The 26,907-nt window shown below is 35.3% G+C and overlaps 1 protein-coding gene across 2 annotated transcripts in view; it reads right to left on the reverse strand.

The window, feature by feature from the left end:
• FANCL (FA complementation group L) overlaps positions 1–26,287 on the reverse strand; it is a 68,968-nt gene extending 42,681 nt beyond the window's left edge. Inside the window, exons 1-5 of one of the 2 annotated variants that reach the window (XM_004470463.5) lie at positions 26,097–26,287; positions 15,869–15,927; positions 13,515–13,575; positions 10,727–10,783; positions 5,913–6,010 (exon numbers count right to left, since the gene is read on the reverse strand). In XM_004470463.5, the coding sequence (XP_004470520.3) occupies positions 5,913–6,010; positions 10,727–10,783; positions 13,515–13,575; positions 15,869–15,927; positions 26,097–26,273 (452 nt within the window). In that variant the 5' untranslated portion in view covers positions 26,274–26,287. The remainder of the gene's footprint in view (positions 1–5,912; positions 6,011–10,726; positions 10,784–13,514; positions 13,576–15,868; positions 15,928–26,096) is intronic. The other variant, XM_058278605.2, reaches the window with a different exon arrangement.
• Between the last annotated feature and the right edge of the window lie 620 nt (positions 26,288–26,907).

The following is a 26,907-nucleotide window of genomic DNA, read 5'->3' on the forward strand; positions in this document are numbered from 1 at the left end:
TTTCTTAAAAATAAAATTCCTAATGCATTTCATAAGGCTCTTCCATACAATATCCCTTTATACAAGTCAGTACATAGCATCCAGAAGAGCTATTGTAAGAAAAGAAAATAATGCAGTTCTACGATTCAAGAGTAAAATAAAATATATAAAATTACTAGATTACACATTAGGAAATCCATCACTAAAATATTATTACTTGCAATTATGATTTTTGTAAGGCTAACAGTTGAAATTTGAAGGTATATTCTTTGGCAAGAACCCAGAGTATATACACTCTGGGCTCCTAAGTATTAACCAGGAAAACAGTAAGTTTAAGATGCTGTTATTTAAAAAAGTAAAGGTCTAAGTTACATGTCTAGAAGAGCAGCTGACCCACTTTGCAGATCCATCAAAAGTGCTAAGGACCGAAGAACCAGCAAGATGGAAGCAGAGTAAGGAGTTCCTAGAGTCAGCTCCTGCTACAGGGCAGTTAGCAAACACCCAGAGCTTCCTGGAGCTAGCTGAAGCACCTGTTTGGGGTCTCCAGGAGACCAGAAGAGCATCCTGCAATGTCTTTGGAGGAGTGGAAGGAGGACATAGCCCATGTGCAGAGAAGACTCATAAGTACAGCACTCCATGCCACGGAAGCCAGTGCCCATCCTCCACTGGAGGCACAAGCTGCCTCAGGAGCTGTTCTGCGACTGGAATCGAAAACTCCACTTACCCAAAATGGGGGAGGAAGAGACAGTTGGGCACCAATTTCAGCTATGATGAGGAAAGTCAGTGGGCTACAATATGATCCTGAGAACAGCTAAGGTTTGAGCCTGTCCAGATCAGAAAAAGGCCAGGAGCTACCATCTTAACTCTGTGCCTGGCACAAAGGGAAGTGGGGCAGATAGAGAATCCCAGTGCTGGAGGGGACCGGCTTCTTCCCATCCAGATCATATTGCAGGTCTAGCCTAGACCCAGTGCCACCTCCAGCATGGAGGAAGCTGCGGGGACCTGCGCCAGCCTCTCCGGGAAATTACCAGCCAAGCCGCGGAGGCCGGTGATTATCCTACTGTGGCGGCACAAGCCACCCCAGGAGCTGCTCTGTGATGGGAATTGGAAGCCCCATTTCCCAGAAAAAGGGGAGGAGGAGATGGTAGACTGCCTATTTCAGCTCCTGATTGGGAGACTTGGCTGGCTAAGAGATAACCCTGGGAACAGCTGGGGTGAAAAACAGCCCAAGTTAGAAAGAGGCCAGTAGCTGTCATTCTGACTCTGCTCCCAGCCTGAGGGGAAGCTGGGCTGACAGTTTCTTTCACGCAGATCAGCCTGTAGACCGCCTAGGCTTCAGCCCCGCCTCTGCAAGGAGGAGGCTGAGGAGTCCTGCACCAGCCTATATAGGTAACTTCAGGGAACTTTGGCTGGCACAGACTGAAAATCAGAAGTCTACCAGGGCAACTGCAGTCATCTTAGGACCCGCACTGCATAGATTGCTGCCCATACCTGCAGCTCCATCCTTGCCCCAGGTAGGGAAGAAAGGGATATGAAGCTTCATCAGTCTCTCTGAGCAACTACAGTCTAGGCCTGCATATGGATTATACCACATAACTGTGACTCTGTCCCTACCTGGCAAAGGAGGAAGTTGGAAGAAGCATCATTGGTCCCTGGTGTAATGAGGGCAGCTTGAGCCTCCACAGCTTACAGCACCAACTATATGCTTGGATCCTACTGCACAATCAGCAAGGGAGAAAAGATAGGAAGACTAAACTAGAGAAAAAAGCTGCACCCACAAAAAATACTCTAGTAAGCCAGATGCAAAGATACCAACAAAAAAATTACAATCCACACCAAGAAACAGGAAGCTATGGCCCAGTTAAAGGAACAAGATAAGCCTCCAGATGACAACTAATGTAATGAGTGGAGACAACTAATTATAGATGTTCAAACAAATCTCCTTAATAAACTCAATGAGATGGCTAAAGAGATTAAGGATATTAAGAAGACATTGGATGAACACAAAGAAGAATTTGAAAGCATACAAAGAAAAATAGCATATCTTATGAGAATGAAAGGTGCAATAAATGAAATTTTTTTAAAAATGGAATCATATCATAGCAGATTTGAAGAGACAGAAGAAAGGACTGGTAAGCTTAAAGAAATGGCCTCTGAAAGTGACCATACGAAAAAACAGATGAAGAATGGAAAAAATTGAACAAGGTCAGGGAACTAAATGACAACAAAAGGCATGGAAACATGTGTCATGAGTGTCCCAGAAGGAGAAGAGAAGGGAAAAGGGGCAGAAGGAATATTTAAAGAAATAATGGTAGAAAATTTCCCAACCCTATTAAAGAACATAGATATCCCTATGCAAGAAGCACAACGTACTCCTATCCGAAAAAATCCAAATAGACCAACTCTAAGACACATACTCATCAGAATATCAAAGGCCAAAAACAAAGCGAGAATTCTGAGAGCAGCAAGAGTAAAGGAATGCATAACATATAAGGGATATCCAATAAGATTAAGTGCTGATTTCTCACCAGAAACCATGGAGGCAAGAAGACAGTGGTCTGATATATTTAAGATACTACAGGAGAAAAACTTCCAGCCAAGAATCTCATATCCAACAAGACTGTCTTTCAAAAATGAGGGTGAAATTAGGTAAACAGAAACAGAGAGAATTTCTAAGCAAGAGACCAGATTTTCAGGAAATACTATACTAAAGGGTATGCTAGAGCCTGAAAAGACAAGACAGGAGAGATGGGCCTGAAAGAGAGTCTAGAAATGAAAATTATATCAATAAAACTAACTAAAAGTGTCAAAAGAGTGGTGAAAATAAAATATGACAGATACAACTCAAATAGTCAGGGATAAACATAACCAATGATGTAAAACACTTGTATTCAGAAAACTGCAACTCAATATTAAACAAATCAAAAAAGCCCTATATAACTGGAAGAACATTCCATGCTGATGGATTGGAAGACTAAATATCATTAAGATGTCAATTCTACTCAAATTGATATACAGATTTAATACAATACCGATCAAAATTCCACCAGCATTAAAAAAAAAATTGAAAACACGATCATCAAATTTATTTGGAAGAGTAAGGAGTCCTGCATAGCCAGAAACATCATAAAAAGGAAAAGTGAACTCTCATCTCCAGACTTTAAATCATAATATCTACCTATAGTGGTAAAAACAACATGGTCCTGGCCTAAAGACAGACACAACAGACCAATGGAACCAAATTTATGGTTCTGTTTCAGACCCTCACAGGAATGGTCAAGTGATTTTTGACTAGCCTGTCAAACTCACACAGCTCGGGCAGAACAACCATTCAACAAATGGTGCTGAAAGAATTGGACATCCACAGCTGAAAAAAGGAAAGAGGAACCCTATCTCACACCTTATTCAAAAACTAACTCAAAATAGATTTAAAAAAACTAAAAGCAAGAATCTTAAAACTTCTAGAAGAAATTATTGGAAAATATCTTCAAGACCTGGTGGTAGGTGGTGGATTCTTAAAGGAGATAAGAGAAGGACTGAGCGGACAACTGATGTTTAAATGTATGTAGAAATTTTAATTAGCTTTACTGTAAAAGTGTGGAAATGTACAGAATGGATGGTAACACACAGTGAGTAACAGCTAGTTTATAAATGGGGATGTGACTGAAAGTGGTAGTCTAGTTATGTAAATGCCAATTGACAGAATGCTTGAGAATAATCTAGGAACTGGATAGCACAGTAAACCAAGAGATGGGTGAGAATTGTGGTTGATGGTACAGATGCAAGAGTGTCCTTTGTTAGCTAGAACAAATGTATATCACTACTGCACAGTGTTGGGAATGTGGAGAAGCATGGGAAAAATACAGCTGGAATAACCTATGGACTGTGGTTAGTAGTAATAATATAACATTCTTGCATCTATGCAAAAGTAGTACTGTGTTGATACTGCGGCAGTATGGAAAATGTGAGCCAAATGTACACTATGGACATGGCAATAATCAGATGATATTATTTTATCTGTAGCAAATGACACATCACATTGTGGTGTGTTGATGGAGGGATGTTGTTAGGGAATCACGTGCATGATTGTTTTATAAGTTTACAACTTCTGTCATAAAAATATATATATTTAAAAAATAATAATAGGGTGGGTTGCAGGAAAAAACACACCAAGTGTAAGATAAGAACTATGATTAGTAGTAAGATTTTGACAGTGTTCATTCATAGTTTGTAATAAATGTCTCATGACAATGCAATGTGCTGGTGGACAGTTGATGTATGGGACCCCTGTATGATGTTATGTATGTTTGCTTTGTTAAATTCACAACTTTCACTATACAATTAATTGTTTATGTATGTTCATATATAAATGATATAAAGATAATAATAATCGGATTGGTTAGGGGAAAAATACTTTGTTTAGTAGTAATATTTTGACAATGCTCTAATCATTAGTTAAAAAGGTTTAAAAACAATGCAAGTTTTTGGTGGTAGGGTGAGATGTTATATATGTTTGTCTGATGTTACATATGTTTGTTTTGTAAGTTCATGACTATTACACATTTATTGTTTATGTATGTTTATGTATGAGTGATATATTTAAATAAATTTTTTTTAAAAAGTTCTGTGGCCCACTACTTCAAGTTGGCCATGGATAAAAGACAAAATAGATCCGTGGATAACAGCAGGGATTGCTCTACAAAGCAATGCAAAGGCAGTAGGAAGAGGCATGGGCAAAAGAGAAACCTGTTATGTCCTCTAATAGCTACACTGAATTTTTATCACTTCTAGAAGAAAACTCATATAGAAATAAGTGGGGATTCTAAAATACATTTATGCCCCTACTCTAGTTTTTATTCAGCAATTCAGGAAATGGTGTAAAATACATTAAAGAATATATACCCTGTACTTGTGAAATGTGCCTTTATTTCTTTAAATGGCGATTTGATTTTCTGGTTCTTTTTAGATTAGTTCTCAAAAGACCAAACTCATGGAAAACAGCTACAAAACGACATACAAATGAAACTTTAAAAATGTTTTAAACACATTCAGGTAAACTTACTGGTAAGATAAATTCCATATTTTTTCCACATAATATCTATAAGTCAGCCTTTGACTTACTGTTGTTATAGAGCGATCTAACCTGAAACAATAAAGGAATGCTAAAATACTATTAATAGTGGTTAAGAAATGATAAGTGAATTGGCTTCTTTTATTGCTACTTTAGGACAAAGTGGAAAGTTTACAATAAACTTAGTAATGATGTAATTTTTCAAAGTAATCACAAGGAGATAGGAACCAAACTTGGCAAATGACACTCAACCAAATCACTAGACTTTTCCAGGAGCTATATGGTTGAAATTTTAACAACCTGCATACCCATATACTGAGTTTTTTTAATGTTTCTTTATCCATCATTCTTTCCAAAGAAAGCTGGATGATTCTTTCAACTCCTAGCTTGCTATTATTTGCTAGTCAAATTATGAAAGCACATAAAATGCTGTAAATATATATTTGAATTTAGATAGGCAGAATTGTATAACCAAAAATAACTATACATATACTCAAAATACTGCAAATGTTTAATCTCTTTCAATAAGTTTCTAAGCATTACTTTTTAAACATGGATAACTTGGTAACATTTAGGATATTGTTACACATTCAGTAAAAATTCCATTGTGCTAACATTTTATTATGTACATAAAAATGTTATCGTTTTCCAAATTATACTTAGGATTTTACTTGTAGATCATTTTTTTAATGATGCTATCCCTTTATGCCTAGTTTAGGTATTCATTCATTTAGGGATGACATCTTTTAATTCATGGCCACAGTAAAAACACAGATATAAAGTAAATTGCTAAAACTGGAAACATATTACATTAAATGTGTAAAATAAAGGCATTTCTAAAATTTATTTTATTTAAACATACTTATCCCAACCAAGAATTTCTATCTCTTCAATAAGACATGAGTAGAACTGGGGAGGAGGAGGTGGTGTGCATAGCTCTTTATTCTTTAAAGCAACTTCCTGTTTAAAACAAAAAAAACTTGAATCAGCTATGGAATGCTAGACAATGAACTGCTAGTATATGATTACAAAACACAGTTTCATAATGTTCTTTGTGCCTAACTAAAGTGCCCATTACATTTTTAGAAAATCTATTTCACTCATTCCGGTCCTCTTGGAAGAGACATGAAAAAGTTAAAAGAGTGCACTGAATGCAAAACATCAGTTTTTACACCATGAAAAGAATTTAAGATTTTAATATTCTCCTAGATTATTTTGCCCACCAAAAATGAAAAAAAAATTTTTTTAAGATTTATTTATTTTCCCCTTTCCCCTCCTCCTACCCTGCTGATTTTGCTCTCTGTGTCCATTCACTGTATGATCGTCTGTATCTATTTCTCTTTTTGTCTTATTTTTTCTCCTTTTCACCAGGATTTGATCCTGGAGACCCCTGATGTAGAGAGAGGTTCCCTGTCAATTGCACCACCTCAGGTCCTGGTTCCTGCTGCACTTCACCTTAACTCTCCCACTGTCTCGTCTGATGCGTCATCATCTTGCTGCATGACTCACTTGCGCAGGCATTCACAAGGCACTGGTTCACCCATGGGCACACTTTCCCTTCTTTTTCACCAGGAGGCCCCGGGGATCAAACCCAGGTCTTCCCATATGGTAGGCAGATGCTCTATCACCTGAGCCACATCCACTTCCTTAAAAATAAATTTTTAAAATCCTCGAATCCTCACTTCTATCATTGTGGATATGTTTGATATAAAGAAGCACATGGCTTTAAAGAGAAAGCCTAAAGTACATTGACTTATATAATTTTATGTCATTTATGAAATACATCCTTACAAACAAAAGTATTTATCATAATAAATACTTCTCTGATCATTTCTTTCAGGCCCTTCCACGCAGTAGTGCTCCAAATAGTAAGTCCATGTATTTTGTCATCCATCTGTTAGATCATGGCTATTCTCCCTGGCAGGCCAACCTATGGTCTCTTTAGATGATTTATGTTCCCCTAACCAAAACCAAAATTTACACTTTTTAAAAGTAATATAAATAACACTAGAATTGCTGAGGCTAAATTTAACAATTACTATGAAGTTGTTAACCTAGACAAATGTCTTATTTGGAAAGTAAAAATAAATGTATCTACAAATCACTTAGATGTTCATATGGTCTGGATTATCAAAAGGCATTATAAAAAGTAAAGAAATAAAATCAAGAGAAATTAGCCACAATAGATAATAAGAGCAGATGGGAACAAATGTAAAAATTATAAATGTTTCTAGTAAATGTAACTCTAATAAAAGGTTTAAAATTTTTATTCCTTTAAGTATATGTATAATCTATTAGCAGTAGTTATACTTTTTTCTTTTTGTAACAAGGATAGGATACTATTAAACTGAGGTGATACTAAAAAGAATAGATTTACAAGACAGCATTTCAAAACCAAGACCATTAACTGAAACCATTGCCATTTAGTTCTGAATCAGCTCTAGAAAAAAAACCTGTGAAGGCAGGTTCATAAAACCCAGAAGGCCAATATGGGCTTAGAGTTTAAGTTCTTAAAAGGGAAGGAGTATACTGCCTTTTTCATAACCTTTATGAAATACCTAATATTATCTAAAACTTCCCTGATGGTCCTTAAAAATAAATTCATACTCTTAAGGTTATCCTTTACTAGTTACTAAATAAAACGAGTCAATATATTTCCTATACTTACACACATGACAGCTACACAGGATTTCTTTGGAAATTTCTAATTTTACTCAAAAATATTAATTACTGCTCTCCACAAATATTGAAGGTAAAAATAAATATAATAAAAATGTTTACGGCATTGGTGAATTCTGCCATCTACTCCAGAACCACAACAGGGAAAAAGACAAAGGCAGATAAGCAACATACTTCTCATGGAGTATAAGGAGGCAAAGGTACACAGGATAAAGAGCACAGGCTTTACAAACAGACGTTTTAAGTCATGCCTTTTAACATCTCCTAGTTTTGAAGCCTTGGGCCCTCACTGCCTAAGCTCTAAAATAGGGATAAAATATCCTACCTCAAAGGATTATTTTAAAATATAGATAATTTTTCATTTTTAAATATTTGCTGAATTCCTACTTCAGGCCTAGTAATTACTAAAAACTTCTCTGGGAGATGTACAAAATTACAGTAAAAAATTAAGTAAAATCAGTACTGATTTAATTTCGGTATCATTCTCAATATATTCATTGACAATTATATTAGCAACATAACACAACAAAACTAACAATTCTTAGATTTTTTTTAAAGATTTATTTTATTTCTTTCCCCTTCCCCCCTGCCCCCCCTTGTCTGCTCTCGTGTGCATTTGCTGTGTATTCTTCTGTGTCCACTCGCATTCTCGTCAGGTGGCAAGGGGAATCTGCGTCATATTGCTGCATCAGCTCTCTGTGTGTGTGGTGCCACTCCTGGGCGGACTGCACTTTTTGCACAGAGTGGCTCTCCTTGTGGGGCACATGCCTTGCACATGGAGCACCCCTACACGGGGGGCATCCCTGCATGGCATGGTACTCCTTGCACACGGCAGTACTGCGTGTGGGCCAGCTCACCACATGGGCCAGAAGGCCCTGGGTTCGAACTCTGGACCTCCTATACGGTAAGTGGACACACTTATCAGTTGAGCCATATTCACTTCTCAATTCTTAGATGTTTAAGCACTATCTTAAATAAGCAATAAAATCACTATTTCTGTCCATATTTTCAGAAGAAAATTAAATATAGTATCACATTCTTACTCAAGAATGTGATAACAACTGTACAAAATAGAATAATGTGAGTCAGAGATCAATCTCAATTTACTTTAGTTTTCAACTTGTGTTTCTTCTAAAGTAAATGGCAAATAGAGTTATGACTTATAATCAATCAAGTTAGTTTTGGCACAAGAGCTTAATGGCACATGATATATATATAGTTTCTCTGGTTCTCTTACTCCTCACATGTATAGTGCTTATTGAAATTACAATTAAAAGACAGAAGACATTTTCCAAACTTTTTTCCAGTGCCAAGGAGATGTAAACCAAAATATGCTTCACTTCTTCACATCATCTTTCTTAAGGATCTTTTTACTATGACCTTTGACAAAATTTATAATCCATTTTGACAGTCCTAAGTTAGGGTTTATAAATTCATAATTAGAAATTCAACTTTAGAAGTTTTAATCTCTTTTAATGATAAAAATTTTAATCAAAGCCCTGCTTGACAGGTTTACTATGAGGATTAAATAAAGGACTTAGCAAAATCTAGCAACTAAGTTCTCAATAGATACAAGATGCTGCTAAGAATAAAAAGTTCTCAAAAGGAATCACAAAGAAATATCAAACTGCTTTTGGTTGTTAGTAGCAATGTTAGTATAATTATTTATCCTGTCTCTCCACAAGAACTGTACCTTAAATTAACCAAAAAATTGATGAGGGGAAGTGCTTCTTTATAGAAGATTTTCAGCAAATGAATGCAGAAGAAATGATGGAATTTTAAAAATCACTATTTGTAACCCCTAATGAAATAGTGAATGTAAACAACAATCATCATTGGATGCTAAAACCATTAAGTAATAGGCTGATGAGGAACTTTATATTAGATGGAACTAAACATACTGATCAATCTTAAAATAAATAGGGAACACAGACACCAAGTATTCTTACCAGAACAAATGAAGCCGAATCTATTGAGACCTCTAATCTAACTATCAATTACAAGGAATAATATGGACAGAAGAACATGTTAAAAGATACCATGAAGAAGCAATAAACCAAATCTAGAAAGTGGGAAATTTTACAGGATACATAATCTGGTTATTCAACAAGTAGATGGCGTGAAAAAAAAAAAAAAAAAGGAAATTCTGTTATAAATTAAGAAACTTAAGAAATATAGCAACCAAATATATAATGTGGGAACCTTGTTTGGATACTGATTCAAAAAAAAGCAGCTCTAAGGAATTATTGTTAAATTTGTTGGGGTGGTAATAGTATATTTAAAAACAGAAAAAATGTACCTAGCCATTAGAGATATACACTGACAAATTCATGGAGGAAAAGATACAATGTCCAAGGTTTCCTTTAAAATACTCTAGTCCTCTCCCCCCAAAAAAACTGAGGGAAGAAATTAGATTGGCAAAATGCTGACATCAGATGATGGGCCCATGGTATTCACTACCCTCCTCCCTCTTCTTTAATGTTGAAAACTTGCATAATAAAAAGGTTCATGTGCATGTGTGTATTTCTTAACGAATACAATGTCTATAGGTTAATGAAACTAAAGTCAAGTAATTATCCATAATTGATTAAGTGAACAATCAACTACTATCTGTAATGCATGCATGCAATGAAGCCTAACAAATTTTTCAGAAATCTGCCACTGAATACAAAATTATTTATGCATCTTATTATATCTTCACATGTAATTATCTAATTTCTCCTTAGATATAAGTTCATTGACAGGCCATGAGTACATTTTTCTTCACCATCCGCCCAACCCTAGTGTCAAATGTTATGACACAACCAAATTGGTTCCTGAACACAGTTCTGCTTCTCATGCCATTCACACAAATACCTTCCACAGTTATGTGCAAAGAAAAATAAAATATCAAATGACTGGGAGCTGAGGTTTTAAATTTTAATCATGTTAGTTTTAAAAGGAGCTACAGAAACAATCAATACTTATAGGATATGGTGTGAGAAGAAAACTTCTTACCAAAAGCATCTTCAACTCCATCATAAAGCTCATTAGATCAGGAGAGTGCTGCAATCTCTAGATCAAACAACATTTTTAATTATTTGTTGTTCAATGAATATTCCAGTCACTGAAACTGAAATAAAATATAGGTCTGTGTGGATGTGAAAACTATATATTATTAGCTATATCTACAACCTAAAAGTATAAGAATTAAACCACTGGTCATCAACCCTGTTACTCTTACTTCTTTTTGAAAGAGTAATTACAGCCCTCAAATCTATTTTGCTGAGATATACTGAGTTGTGTAAGAATATCACATGACTTCTAACATACTCATCTGTTCCCTTAGCACTGTTTACTGCCAACATTTAGAAAACCTACAAACCATATCATAAAAATAAACAAATAAAATTATTTTTTAGTGGTATAGGAGTGATGGGAGTATAGGAAGAAAAAGATTTAAAAAGGTTTAAGAATCAAGAAAATTTTAAAATGTACAACATTGTAATTATACTGAAAGCCATTGATTATACACTTTGGATAGATCATATGGTATGTGAATATATCTCAACAAAACTGCTTAAAAACAAATAAGTAAATGTTAAAGAATAGCCAGAAATAGCAATTATGTACGGCAGAGGAAACACAGAGAGATTGAGAGGTGAAGAATTTTGTTTTTTGTTTACGATTATTCTTACTATCATTGAAATAATGAAAATGCTCTAATAATATTTGAAGTGATGAATGCACAACTATGTGATTATACTAAATACCATTAATTGCACATTTTGGAAGAACTGTATGCTTTATTAATATATATCAATAAAATTGATTTGTTTAAAAAAATGTACTTATAGCACTGAATGAACCATTATTAATCAACAATATGGGTCTATTTTGATTCTTTTCCCTAACCTTAAAATCTACCTACAGTTATTTTCATCCTTTCAAAACTACCCATTTTAATTCAAAATGAGCTCATCTTTCAATAAAGTGAAAACTGTTATAATAAAATGGTAAAGAAGGAAACCCCTTCTAAAACAGAAAGAATATTATGGTTCCTTTTCCTTGATATCCTTCATCCTTAAAACAAAATAACTATAGAATAAAAGAAAGAAATGAAAATTCTCAAGTTTTACATAGTTTTGTTTTCTTAACTAGAATTCTACATCATTTTTCTGCTTGCAATCAAAACATTGTGTTTTTGTTATATATTACACCAATATTCACTAGCTCTGAAAAAGTCAGTATGTGAATTAGTTCACTCTGTTTAGACAAGAAAAATAAGAGTCTAAAATATTTCAGAAATCCATGAAGACATAAGGTTCACATCTTTACACAGTTTTGATGGACACATGTTTATAGAACAAATCTTCAACTTTCTCTTCTACTATACAATATTTTTTCCCCTGAGTTTACAAGAGAGTAACAGACTATATCAAGGGTCAGCAAACTACAGTCCATAGGCCAAATCCAGCCCAATGCCTGTTTGTCTAAGTAAAGTTTTATCAGAACACAGCTATACCCATTCATTTATGTATTTTCTAAGGTTGCTTTCACACTACATGAGCAGTGTTGAATAGCTGGAACAGACCTTATGGCCCACAAATCCTGAAAAATCTTCTAGTTGGTCCAATAAGAAAAAGTATGCTAACTCCTGGACCATATTTACTAAAATTAAAAATGATACTAGCAAAGAATATCAATAGTCACCTGGACTTTGTAATAAAACAAAGACTCACACTAATTCTGGGTTCTACCACACTAACTGGGGTCAAGATGAATGGAGAGAGAAACAGATAAATGATGATTTTTCTAGGAACTCTCTTGGTGAATTGGTGGAGTTACAGATCTTACTATTATACATAGCCCTTTTGACAAGGTTTTTTTTTTTTTCCAGGCTATTTAAATATCTCAATACACTCATTTCTTAAATTTCAGTATACAATATAAATAGTCAGTCACAAGATAGGGGTAGAAGACAGAGAGGAATAATTTAAACATCCCCTTTAAAAACTGCTGTAATTATACTGCCAGCAATGACAGCATACATTCTACAAATCAAATAGTTTACCTCTTATATTTCTTTGTGACTCAGTAATGCTTTATGGGAGAGTGAATGCCACTGTCAGTTCCCATAGATAATAACCTGACTCTAAGAGAGAGAAAATATAGGAAATCAGGGAAAAAAAAACACAAATGACTAAAGCACAAAAGAAATGCAGTTCTATTAACACTTATTTTTCTCAAGAGGCATTTCATTATTTTCAGTTGCTTCAACAGAGATCTTCTGAAGTTTTTATAATCTTTAATGGTAATTTTCAGGTAGAAGAATCTAAACGTTAAGAATAACAAAAATGAATCCTGTCTATGCAAGTTTACATGAACCTAAGTGATTTCCACCACATCTTTCCTGCTGCCAATCCTGAGCTACAATACAATTTTTGGCATGGAGTATCCTAAACTCTTAAATGGGTCCTGAGATTTTCTTTCCCCCTACCAGTATTCAATCTCGTTGCTAAATCACTCAAGAAGTGATGGACATTGGTAAGGGTAGATGTGTGTGAAGAAATTAAAGTCCTAACAAAGGAAATCAGTTTCAACACAAATGCTGCCTGGAGATCTGTTGAGGATTCTGAGATAGAAAACATTTTATATAAGGCACAGATGCTTAAAATATTTGAGCAATTATTAAAACTAGTTTGCTACAACATTCTTAAAGAATAGCAAATTTAGTAATTTCTTACTCTCACTTAAAACATAAGCTATTCCCCACGCCCATCTTTATGTCTCCTAAAGGACTTACCTGTTGTACTATTTGATGGTATCCATCAAGTACTGCTCTCAGCTGCCAACTACATAGCAATCTAAAATTTAATGGGACAAAATTGTTTGTTCATTGACCAGAATTTAAAGGCAAAAAACTTATTTGTATGCTAACACAACATGCAAGTACATAAAGGAATGACATAAACATAATTCTTACAAGTTAAAATTTCTATCACTGATACTATTGAAAGTCTTTTCTTCAAACTGTCAGTACCAACTTTGTTCTAAAATATAAATAACTACAATCAGTGAACGACATGTAAAAAGTACATTTTTTTTCACTTTACATTTCCAAAGCATTATTTTTCATTCTCCTTCACTAGTAAGTTGAATAAAACCCACAATTTGATCACAATATATGGAATTTGTATTTGAAGATTCATATGTAGTGATATAATCTCTGAATCAATGAATCTAAAAGGATATATACTGTTAATTGTGTCAGTAGTGATACACAAATGTTCATCCTTCTACTCATTCACCTCAGCTCAATATTGCTAGGTAAGTAACTCTTCTAGGAATTACTTTTACTTATCCAGAAGTAGGGACCTTCTCTTGAGTTTTCCCCACCATGGACTTTTCAAACCACCACAACTCCTCTACTCTTGCTGGCTATCCCCCATGCCCATCTCTGATTCCTCCCTGAGTGGAAAAGTACCTCATCCGTGGCCAACCTCTTCCCTAAATGTGCTTTCTATCCCTTGCTACAGACACAGTTAACTTCAATTCCTTAATTATCCATTTACTGCAATATCCTTAACCTCTTTTTACTAGTTTTTTGTCCTTAACAAATTAACTTGTGAAAGTATCACTCGTCTTTAAAAACAATGTCATTCTAACTCTTTCCTGACCCCATGGCCAGTGTAGCCACTCATCCTCTTCAGTGTTTATAATGTTTCCATTTCCTTACTACCTGCTCACCCACTTCAAAATCCAACATAATATGGCTCTGCCACTACACCAAACCTATTCGTAAAAACACTCACTGGATTCTTCTGTAGCACTTTTAATCTCACCAAACCTCTCTCTCTTCATTTGGCTTCAGAGACACTACTCTCCAAGTGTTTCTCTCATTTTTCTCATCAATCCTTAGTCTCCTTCTAAGTACCTCTTTATTTATCAGTCCTCTAAATGGTAGTATGCCCTCAAAGTTCTGCAACTGACCTTTTCACCCCTCACATGCAGGCACTGGAAAGTCTATCTATTTTCATGACCCCAAATTCCATACCTACTGTAACTTCCACAGACATCTCCACTCCAAGTCTCACATTTGAGTTCCAGACCAGAGATGGAGGCAGAGACTAGACTGACACAGCCACAAGCCAAGGGAGCCAAGGAATGCCATCAGCCACCAGATGCTAGAAAAAGCAAAGGAAGATTCCCCCCTAGAACTTCCAGGGGAAGGGACCACGGCCCTATCTAAACCTCGATTTTGGACATCTGGCATCCAAAACTGTGAAAATAAATTTCTGTTATTTAAGCCACCAATTTTGAAGTCATTTGTTACAGCAGCTACAGGAAACTAATAAATAATCCCAGAGATATTTAGTAGAATTGAGATTATGGATAATGTCAGAATTTCCAGTTCCATCTCTTGGCATTCCCTGACTAGTATTCTGTAAGGTTCCAGGAAAACTGAAACACTTGCTCCTCATATTTCACACTCTCCCCTGTTTACCTTCCTATCCCATCCCAAGTACTGGCTGGATGATAATCTTCTGCATACTCACAGCATTCAGTGGATTCAGAATCATACACCTCATTCTGACCTATAAATAGCGGTTTACTTGTCTTCCCAACCAGACTAGTCCCCAGAGGACAGGATAATGCCCTTTCTCTCTTTATCCCAAGAACCTAGATTACAGTCTGACTATAGTAAGGACTCAACCAACATTTGCAGAATGAAATGAATTCTGCATTCATGCAACACTATGGTGGTCCTATTTTATAACAGGACTGATAACGTGTGGGTCTTCCTACATATAAGTATACTCATAAAAAACATTAGTCAAAAGTTGGAAACGAAGTCTTCCAATCCTTTCGTATTCTCCCTTTATAGTCCTGTTTAAAGGGACATTAGTGAAGTGTACACAACTGCTGTTTACAATTTTGAATGAACAAAATTACAGAATTAATATGTTAGATTAGAAAAGCACTTCAGTACCAAGGAAAATCACTTACAAATGCCACATTGATTTGGGAGAATCAGAAATGTTCTGGTTGACTGACAACTAAGCATTTTAGGTCAAACCCTTGTCACTGAAATCAGTTTACACAGGATTAACTGCCCACCCCACCAATATCCATGTATATAACTAACGATCACATCACCTTGCATTCTTCAGTTGCAAATCTTTGGGTAACAATATTCTTAGGTGGAAGTCTCTTCCCTGTGGAAAATATTGAAAAGGTTTACTCAAATTTGGAAGTTTCATCTTCCACTTGAAGTTAAGAGAAATAAGGTAAACATAGAATACAGAGAAAAGGCAAAAATTTTCCTTTATTTTCTAACAGACATCAACTTCAAACATGCAAATCTTCATTCTTAAAATACAAACAAGAGAATATTGAATTTGAGAAAAAACAACTCAAAAATGTCTGTCAGAAACTCTGTAATTATTGGGAAATCAAAACACTTTTCTAAGATAGGACTTTGCTTTTAAAGAGAAAGGTATCCACAAAGACACAAGAAATACTCAGGAACTGTTAATATAAAAATTAAAAGATATTTTATGTTATTTCTTAGAAAATAAATTTGTGAAAAAAGAAACTCCTTCAAATTGCTCTGAAAATGGAAGACCAAAAATCACAACCAAAAAAGAACGTATAATACATCACAGTCATCGTATTTTCAACTTACTTTCTAAATTCTAATAAAATGAAAATATTACATAATCTAAACAGACAAACGTCAGAGAAATATTTTCACAAATCAGATTATATTTAACGCTCCCATACTCACAACCTTGAATATATAAAATTGCTAACATAATAAGTTCCTTATTCTAGTTTAGTAGGTGAAAATGGTATCTCATTGAATATAACAAATTCTATTCAAAAGTCCTTCTAAGGAAAGAAAGGACTGTTTTCTGAGAAATATATTCAGTTTTACTTTCTTGAGAAACTGAATGGGTAAGCAGTTTAAACTTTGTACCTTAAAGAGGATAATACATATGAAATTTGAGCAAAGGTAAGCAGAAAAAGACAAACAGAAATATAATCTTTTACTCCAACAGTATAAAATGAAAAAGAGTAATAAAATTCTTGAAAAACAATTACCACATGGAATTTTAGCACAGTCTCCCTCAAAGCAGTTTCAAAAATAGAGGAACACAATTAAATGTACCCCATAACCTTTACTTTCATGGTAATATTACAGTTCTGACTTTCATTACATTTAAATGTCCTTTTAAAAAAAAATGAAACAAAATATACTGCTGACCTTTTCAAAAGGTCAAGTAACAATAATTCACTATTTCATTAAAGCACTAGAAGGTATTATGTAGTAACTTTAACCTAGCTTTACTGACATACCACACATAGGTGTAAGAACAATCTAGAATTCAAAATTTACAAGAAAAACAGAAAAACTATCCTACCGCAGAAGTTTGTCCTGTTATCTGAAAGAACGTCCGATCCTTTATTTGCAAAATCTAGCCCTTTTAAAAGGACAAATACCATCTGTAAACCACAGTATTTCTGATTCAAGAAAATGTCCAAACTTAGCGTTCTGCAGTTAAATAGATGAAAAATATGAATAGTTTCTCAAAAGCAAATTTTTAAAGCCTGCAGGGAACAGAAGATCTAATAATTATATAAACTGAATCTCTCCACCCATCCTCCAGAAAAATTATGTAGATGAACATTATGAACAAATAAAACCACAAAAATCTCATGTCTTCAGAAAAACCTGAAGAGAACATTATAAACTTCAAATTACCTGTACAAAGAGAAATAACCACTTTCCAGAAGAACCCATTCTGGGGCTCTCACAGCAAGCCCTTTCAGTAAATGAAGAGAGTAGAGAAAAAAAAAAATGCATGGCAGAGAGAAGAGGGGATTGAACTAAACTTAAAAAATGATAATAAAGAGTCCTGGTAAACCAAAATACTGAACACAGGAACAAGATTTAATGTAAGCTCAAGTGTCAAGGAGGCAGTTTTGAAAAGGCAATGCTTTAGGGATATGTTGGGGATTTAATCATGTCCCACACAAAAGGCATGTTGAGGTCCCAACCCCTGGTTCTAAGGGTGTGAACCCATTTGTAAACAGGATCTTTGAAGAGTTTATTAATTATTAAAGAGTACACCAACTGAATAAGGGTAAACGTCCATCCAATACAGATGGAGTCCTTATAAACAAGGGAAATTGATCACAGAGGGAAGAACTCAGAGGTAGCAGCTGAAGCTGGAAGTCAGCAGAACTTAATGGAGAAAAAGACATCACATTGTACGGCCATGTGATGGAAAAGCCAAGAAAACCCAAGAAAACCCAGAGACGGCTGCCAGCAAGCCAAAAGATACTGACCCCTGGAGGAAGCAAGCCTTCTAGCCTCTGAAGCCATGAGCCAATAAATTCCTGTTTCAAGACAACTTTTATGGTATTTGTTTTAGTAGCTAGGAAACTAAAACAGGGTATAAGATGGTAAAACAGTAGTTAGTATGCCCTTTAGAAACTGGGTGTTAGTGAGAAAAGGAAATAAGAGTGTGAAATTTAGGATCTTACATGGCAAAGAAAAAATACACAATTCCTCCCCCCAGCAGTTCCAAAAATGCCATCCACTAAATTTAAACTGCACTTTGCTTCACTGACAGAAGAGGGTGTTCTTGAACTAGAAATTTTATAAACTATTGCAAGTAACAAAACTGTTAGAAATGCAAAAATATTGTCTTCATCATTGCAAGGCTACTGTGAGAGGAAAACAGAAAATGAGAATCAAAACATTTCAGGGGATAACAATCCCCCATGCCAGCAAAAACCACAAAGCATAAACAAACTATAATACTGAATTAAATATCATTAAACAAGCATTTGCACCCAGATTCAGAAATTCAAAAACTAAGACCAGAAATTGCAAAAACAAAACAGTAACACAGAAAGAGAGAGAGAGAAATGAGTTGACTGAATTTGGGGGGGAGCGGGGGAGGTGAAGACAAAATGATATTAGAAATGAAAGAGTAGGTTAATAGATACCCAAAGAAGAAGAGAGAAAAATTAAAATTGCATAAGGAGCAAAGAACAATTACTAAATGCTAAGGGGCATGGGGAGATGGTAAGAGAAAAGCAGCTGAAATGAAAAAAAAAAAAGAAAAGAAAATCCAAAATACATATAATTGGAACCCCTGAAAAGGAAAACAAAATAGTAGAACAAGTATTTAGAATTATAATTCAAGAACACTTTCTGGAAATCCACATATGAGAAAAGTGATTCATAATGATTTACTCTGAGATACATCGCAGTAAACAGACTTTAAAAAATAAAGAAAAAATCCAGAGCCTCTAGGAAAAAGATCAAAGAGCATATATGGGCAAGAGAATAAGTCTGATAGCCATCAGACTTCTCAAAGCTAGATAAAAAGCTACGTAAAGGTATAGAATTTTTAAGACACTGAAAGGGAACTTTTGCTTCTAGCAATGACAGAATAACAGGAACAGGATTTACCCTCCCACCTTAACAGAAAAACTGGGCAAATATATGAAACTGGTTTTCAGACCTTAAACAATAGGCAATGCAAGACAATGATAACTGAAAGAAGGAAACAACAAGAAAAGCGCCAGAATTGTCTGGCCTTATAGCTGGAGAATTTCTAGGCTTCCAGGTTTATGAATGAGGACCCAAACAGCCCAGCATTCTCTTAGTTGAGAGGACATAAGTAAGAATGTTAAGGAGACCAAGGCATGTAGAATTCAGAGTACTAAATAAGAGATGCATGAAGAGAGAACTGCACAATGAGGAAGCACCAGAGAACTTCAGAGGACTCCTTTCAATGAGTCAGCTGAGTACTAACTGATGCACAGATCAGAAGAAAGCACCCAAGCTGGGCAAAGAACTATAGGAATGTACCAAGCAAAACAATCTTGGTGCTCACAAAGTACTCAGAATACTTCATGTTCCAACTAGCCAGTTTAAAAAACCTTGTACCATAAGAGCCATCAGAATACTCAGAAGGGTACTTCTTCAGAGGTAAAGCTAACTTAAAGTAAAGCCTACTCTAGTACTGCCTAACAAGTGTAAAAACAACCCTTGGAAAGATCAAATTGTTTCAAATAATTTAACTGCAGCTCAAAACAAAGCTCAAAAATATTCAAGAGAATAAAAAGATATAAGTATCCAATAAGATAGAACTCAGAACACCTGCCATGCAATCAAAAAATTACCATGCATATAAAGAAGCAGGAAAATAAGATCCATAATGAAGAGAAAAACCAATCAAGAGAAGCAGACACAAAAACGGTACAGATGACAGAACTAGTGAGAAAAAACATTAGAACTGTTAAAATTATTTTTCATATTATTGACTTAAATCTGAACAATGACAAGGTGAGGGTGTGTTGGATATACTGCATGCTTGGAAAAGAGAACAGCTCCACTGACCTGTAGGAGATTGTTTTTAAGTGGAATCCTTTTAAACTCAAAGCAGTTATGAAAAGCAAGGTGAAGAACATGAAGCTGTTTCTATATTCATTTTATACTGAAAGAGCTATGTATTCGGTGAAAGTTATGACCAACCAGACTAAACTCTGCCATATCTGTATTTTGAATTAGAGAATTTATAAGTTTACACAACAATCATGAATAAAACAGAGATTCTCATAGATTTAACTGGTTAAATTTAAATGGATTGAAGCTATTAACACAAACTGTGATGGGCATTGTTCTCCCACCCCTTCAACATTTATTCTTTTAGTCCTTCATTCTCTTCCATATTCTTTGGTTTGTATGTAATTCCTCCATTAATACAGCTAACAGCTCTTATTTTTCTCATAATCTTAACTGCTTAGGTATATCTGGATGTTTAAGAGTGAAAATTTATCTAATGGAGATACTTGTGTATATTTAAAGAACAATTGTTCCTCTGGAGTATACAATTCACAAATGATTAATTTGTATAAAAAAAGTTATTACTACCAGTTATTACATATATTTCTTTTTTAAAAGTAGAATTGGATTGTAACCCAAAGTATAAAATAAATATCCTAAGTCCATATAGACAGAAATAAGTCACTGAATAAATTAATAAATGGGGCAGAAGAGACAAATCCCCCATACAAAAGAATACCAAATAAATTATCTAAATACTCCACTTTCAAAGACAGGGAGCATAACTTCTCACTCTGTAAGTGCAGGCTACTAACAATTACTTCCTTCCACAGAGATAAGTACGCAAAGGGTGAAAAAAAGAGCAACTTTACTGTGGAGAAACCTAACAAACAATACTTACTTCAACCAGGTAATCAAGGTAAACATCAATAGTCATAAATCATGCTAAGAGTATAAACCCTTGATATGATGTGATAAGATGGCACCTTACCTCTGTTATCTTCCTCTTCAAAACTTATAACCCCACTCTAATAATAAGAAAAACATCAGACAAATTCCAATAGTGGGGCATCCAACAATATACTTGACGAGTACTCCTCAATAAAGAGGGTCTTTTCAAAAACATAAAGGAGTCAAGGTCATCAAATACAAGGAAAAAGTAAAGTGTGAGAAACTGTCACAGCCAAAAAGAGCCCAAAGAGACAGGACAACTAAATATAATGTGGTATCCTGAGTGGGATCCTGTAACAGAAAAAAGTATATTATAGAAACACTAAGAAAGTCTAATTGCAGTCTTTAGTTAATAATAATGCACCAATATTGACTCATTAACTGTAACAAATGTACCATACTAATCTAAGAAGTTACTAGGGGAATCTGGGTATGGGATGTAAATAGGAACTGCCTGTATTATTTGCTCAATTTTTCTTTAAGTATAAAACTGTTTTTTAAAAAAGGTCTCAATTTAAAAATAAGGATAATTGAAATATGACTGTTTAAACCAAAATTTAAAACAGTATATTGAGGAGGGTTTATAACATAAGTAGAAGTAAAATGTATAAATGGAAGTGGTTGTAAGATTCTTGTACTGTACATGAAGAGGTATACTTATAAAGATTTATATTGCAAATGTTAGAGCGAACACTAAAAAAAAGACAAAATGATATAGCTGAGAGGCCAATACTGCATATAAAATGGAATCCCAATGTTACTTTAAAGTAGATCATGATAAGTTAAAGATGTATACTATAATCCCAAAAGCAATCACTTAAAAAGGAGGGGGGTGGGGGAGTGAAGTGAGGTAACGGATAATAAGCCAACAAAGGAGATAAGGCAGAACTGTAAAAAAGAACTCAATTAATGTAAAATGCAGAGAAAAAGGAAAATGATTTAAAGAAGCAACAACACATGGGACAAACAAAAATATAGTAGATTTAAAGCCAACCATACCAGTAATCACATTAAGTGTAAATGGTCTAAACATCCCAAGTAAAAGGTAGTGATTGTCAGATTTGACTAAAACAATAAAAAAAGCAAGGCCCATTAGAAACCACATCAAATATATAGACACAAATATCTTTATAATAAAGAATGACAAAAGATAAACCATGCTAATGCTAAAAGAAAGCTGGAGTTCATATATTAGTATCAGAAAAGACAAACTTATGAGCAATTATTTTACAGGGATAAAAAAAGTCATGTCATAATCATTAAGGAATCAATTCACCAAGAGTGCACAACAATCCATACTTTTGCTTACCTAATAACAGAACTTTAACATATTTGAAACAAAAATTGATAGAACTGAAGGTAGAAATTGAAAAATCAACAATTATAGGTAAAAATGTCAATGCTCTCTCTTGTTCAATAGAACAAGCAGAAAATCAGCCAATTTAATAAGTTTATAGAAACTTGAATAGCTTTATAAAGCAAACTGACCTAAATAACATTAATAGAACACTTCACCCAACAGCAGAACATAGTCTTTCAAGTATAAAGAGAACATTTAAAAAAATTCATATTATACAAAATATGACCATATTTTGTAAAATATTAATAAAACATACCTAGAAAATATTTAGAAATGATAAACCATATTTCTAAATAAACCATGGGTTAAAGAGGAAACTTAAAAAGGAAGTTAAAATGTATACTGACATAAATAAAAATGGATATTGCATACTACAATTTGTACAATACAGCTAAAACAGTGTTTAGAGCCCTAATATATTAGAAAAGAAAGGAAATAAGGAAACTTAGGATGAGAAATCCTCAAAATAGAAAACAGAAAAATGAAACCAAAAGCAGGTTGTTTGAAAAGATCAATAAAAACTGATAAACCTCTATCCAGATACAACTGGAAAAAAAGAGAGAAACAGAAATTACCAATATCAGGAATGGGGGCAGAAAGTGCTTTTAAAATATGTCCAGAAATAATTTGATTCTTCTACCTTTAAGAGGTGGTGTTTAAACTCCCTCCTTTTGAATGTAGGCTAGACTTAAGAGACTTGCTTCTGTCAAATAAAAGTAGTGATATTTGAGTTCACAGGCTAGAGGGTAAAGGTTACTGTGCAGGCTACTCCTCGCTCTCTCTCGGATCACTTATTCAGCAGGTGCTAACTGCCATGTTGCCATGACACTCAAGGAGCCCTACAGAGAGGTCACATGGAGAGGAATTGAGAATCCCTGGCAAGAATCAACAATAAACTGAGACCTGCAGCCAATAACTACGTAAATGAAGAATCTTGAAAGTAAATCCTCCAGCTCCAGTCAAGCCTTCAGATGTTTGAAATCTTGGCCAACAAATTCATGGGAGATGCTAATCCAGAACCGCCCAGCAAAGTGGCTCCCAAATTCCTGATCCACAGAAACTGACATAATAAATGCTTCTTGCTTTAAGCCATTAAGGATTGGAGTAAATAAATATGCAGGAAAAAATGCTCAAAACAGGACACATCATTACAGACTCTGATGATATTAAAAGGATAATAAAGGAATATTATAAATAACGTTAAGCCAATAAATTAAAAAACCTAGACAAAAAAAACAAATTTCTTAAAGGAGACAAACTACCAAAGTTCACTCAAGGGAAAATAGTTAACCCGATAACAAAAAATATACCTTTTTAATCATACATGGAACATTTACCAACAACAAAAAAAAAGATTAATAAATATAGAAAAAGTGACTGAGTTAAGACAGTCATCATCTGGCAACTATCACAGTAATAAATGATACAAACAAGAGTCATTCAATGGTAAAACTGGGAAGGGGAGAGAAGTTTGATGCTTCAGTGTACCTCCCAAAATGCATTCAGTAACTACAATAGGAAAATCTGGCAGATGCCACCTTAAAGTTAACATCATCAGTAATGGGATCAGCTGACTCATATGCCCTGAAAAGGACAAAATATTTCTGTGGTATCACTGCCAAAAATGAAGAGCCTGAATTTAATAGTAAGGAAACATAAGTCACACCCAAACTGAGGGACTTTTTACCTAAGAACCAGACTGTACTCTTTTAAAAATGCCAAATTCACGAAAGACAAAGATAAACTGAGGAACTGTTCCAGATTAGAGACTTAATTACAAAATGCAATATGGTATCTCTTGCATGGGATGGTGGGGATTGGGAGGTGGGGGTGGAAGAGAAGATATAAAGGACCACACTGCACCATTAACAAACTTTCAATATGGACTCCAGGTTATATGTTATTGTTTCCTTGATAAATTTCCTATTTTGATCCTTGTATTGTGATTATATAAGAGTATCCTTGTTCTTACAAAATAAAAGTTTAAGCATTTAGACTTAAGGCACTATGTCTGCAACTTAATTTAACATGATACATGAAAAAAAGTGTGCATAAATCCACCCATCCATACATATACACTCAGAATAATAAATAGGGCAAAATGTAAACTGGTGAATCTGGGTAAAGGTATACATGAATTTCTTTGTACATTTCTGCAACTCTTCTATAATTTGAATTTACATACAAAACCTTCTAAACAAAATCAACTCAACCAAAGAAAACAATATTAAATACGAGTTTTAAGATTTTAAAAAGCTGTTTAAGGCACATATAAATTGGAATCCTAGCTATAACAAGGGTCATAAGAAAAATTTACTCCAATCTCAATTCTAATGGCTACACATAAAGACACATAATACCAAGAACTTTCCTTAAAGTGTCTAAAATTAGCTATAATATGGTTTCTGGGGGGGGAAAATTACCTTAGTAATGCATTTTCAACTTTTTTAAAGGTCTGAAAGTAAATCTCCTTTTCTAGTAGGTAATTCAAAACCAACACTTTCAACAGGGAAGTGAAAAATAAGTTAACTTTATTCCTGATGCAACAATGACGTTTTTTAAAGCCTCTATTTTCTCTGTTGATCACAGTGAATTTGAAGACAAATGGAGAAGCCAAAGTGTAGTCTATAAACTCTTCAATAATCACCAGCATTCTTATTAATTCCACACCTTCTTATTACTCTTAGGATCTGGTAAAAGTTTCAGCTGGCAAGTGAATTTGATAATTCACTCAGTATGTCTAAGAGAAAAATTCTGTTCTGAGGAGACTTCAAAACACATGGTAAAGCACCTGGTACTTCCTAGATTAGGCCCCTATGTGAGGAAGCAGGAGGGGACGGTGTTGAACGAAATGGTTAGAGAGCAAAATTCGAACGGAAAGCAATGTAGAAGGGAAGTTCGGGGCTGGATTCAGCGTGAGCTTAAAGGATTCTGATGCGATCTTGGACAAGATATTAAAACTCTCCACCTTCCCATGCCTTGATTTCCTCAACTATAAAAACAGGAATAATGATTTTTAAACAGTCCTAACTCAAAGGGCTAAGCATAAAATGAGATACCGTACCTGGAAACGCTTTGTAAACGTCAAAATCCTATACTTGTATTAGTGTGTGTAAACTCCACAAAAGGGGCCACTTGGAATCAGCAAAGGTAATCAATTTCCGTTACTGTCAAGATTTCCTACCCACTATCACAATTCGATGTGCTCCGGTTCATCCGACTTTACAGAGCCAAAATGGAGTTTTCCTCCAAAATGATCTTTCTAAGAAAACGTGACTATACTTAGCACGGATACCCCTGTGAACTGCCACCAACATTTTAGGCGATTGTGAGAATTAAGACACACCAAAATTTCCAAAAAGGACACCTAACTTCGGTGCAGAAAATGTGGCAAGACTCAGACGGGTGAGGAGACAGGGGGCGTGACCCGAAGCCCCGGGCCACGTCACAGGCCCGCGTCGCCTCGCTCCCTTTCCCACACGGCAATCCCAGAAAGTGCCCGGCCCGGCAGTGGAGGCAACAGTGAGAAGCAGGTTCCGGGCAGCAGGATTGGTTCTCAAACCTCGGGGGTCGAGGAGCCGTGACGCGACCCCTGCGTATCCTCACAAGTCCGAGCCCCGAGCCCCTCCCATCACAGACTTCCAGAGGCAGAGCTGCACCGCAAAAGGAAGGTTCTCCTGGAGACACAGCAATAACCGGGCTGGTACCTGAGCCGAAATGAATCCTTCGTACACAGTTTTCTCCCGGTTCTGAGGCAGAAGCAGAGGGCACTGGCGCAACAGGCTCGTTTCCGTCACCGCCATAGCTGGCGGTCCGCAAAGCCGCCGAGAGGTTAGCTGCGGCTGGGGCCCCGCACATGCGCAGTCCCGCCGGCGCCCGAGCATTGGCGGCAAAGAGCCTCGAGGTCTCCACAGGCGGAAAGGAAGATTTAGGGCCTGCACGGTGGTGAGAGCTCAGCAGGAGGCAGCATTGACTCCAGCAGCGGGCGCAAGGAAATACTGCAATTGGGTTCACGGCTCTGCCTAAATAATATCATTCCAGCCTTGAATGTTTTCTTGATTTTGTGTGATTTTATTTAAAAATTGCTACAACTTTGGGGTTGCATGTCTTCCAGCATAAAATGGTTTTTACAGTCTGGATGTTGTGCCACTTCTACCCTGAACCTGTTTCTTGTATGCTGCAAACCCTTGGCCTAGTTCCGCAGCCTCTCTACTCTATGCCCTCAGCGTTCAGAATAATACGTTAATCTTGTATATAATAATGTATTGTATTTATTTATACTTATTGTAATGTATAATAATAGATTTCATTCAATATATTACATGTTAAATAAAATATATTACATTTCTATAGCTTACCAAGTTTAATCAGATATTATATTTGAGGGACACATTATAGAGAGAGAGATTCAAGTTAACCAAACTCTTTTCTGATCTACTGCATTCACAAATTTCTAATGCAAAAGTTAAAGGACGATCACTGATGGTCTTCATAGACCTATGGTAATCTTTCTTTTAC

This window comes from Dasypus novemcinctus, chromosome 17, assembly GCF_030445035.2.
Source record: "Dasypus novemcinctus isolate mDasNov1 chromosome 17, mDasNov1.1.hap2, whole genome shotgun sequence".
NCBI lineage: Eukaryota > Metazoa > Chordata > Mammalia > Cingulata > Dasypodidae > Dasypus > Dasypus novemcinctus.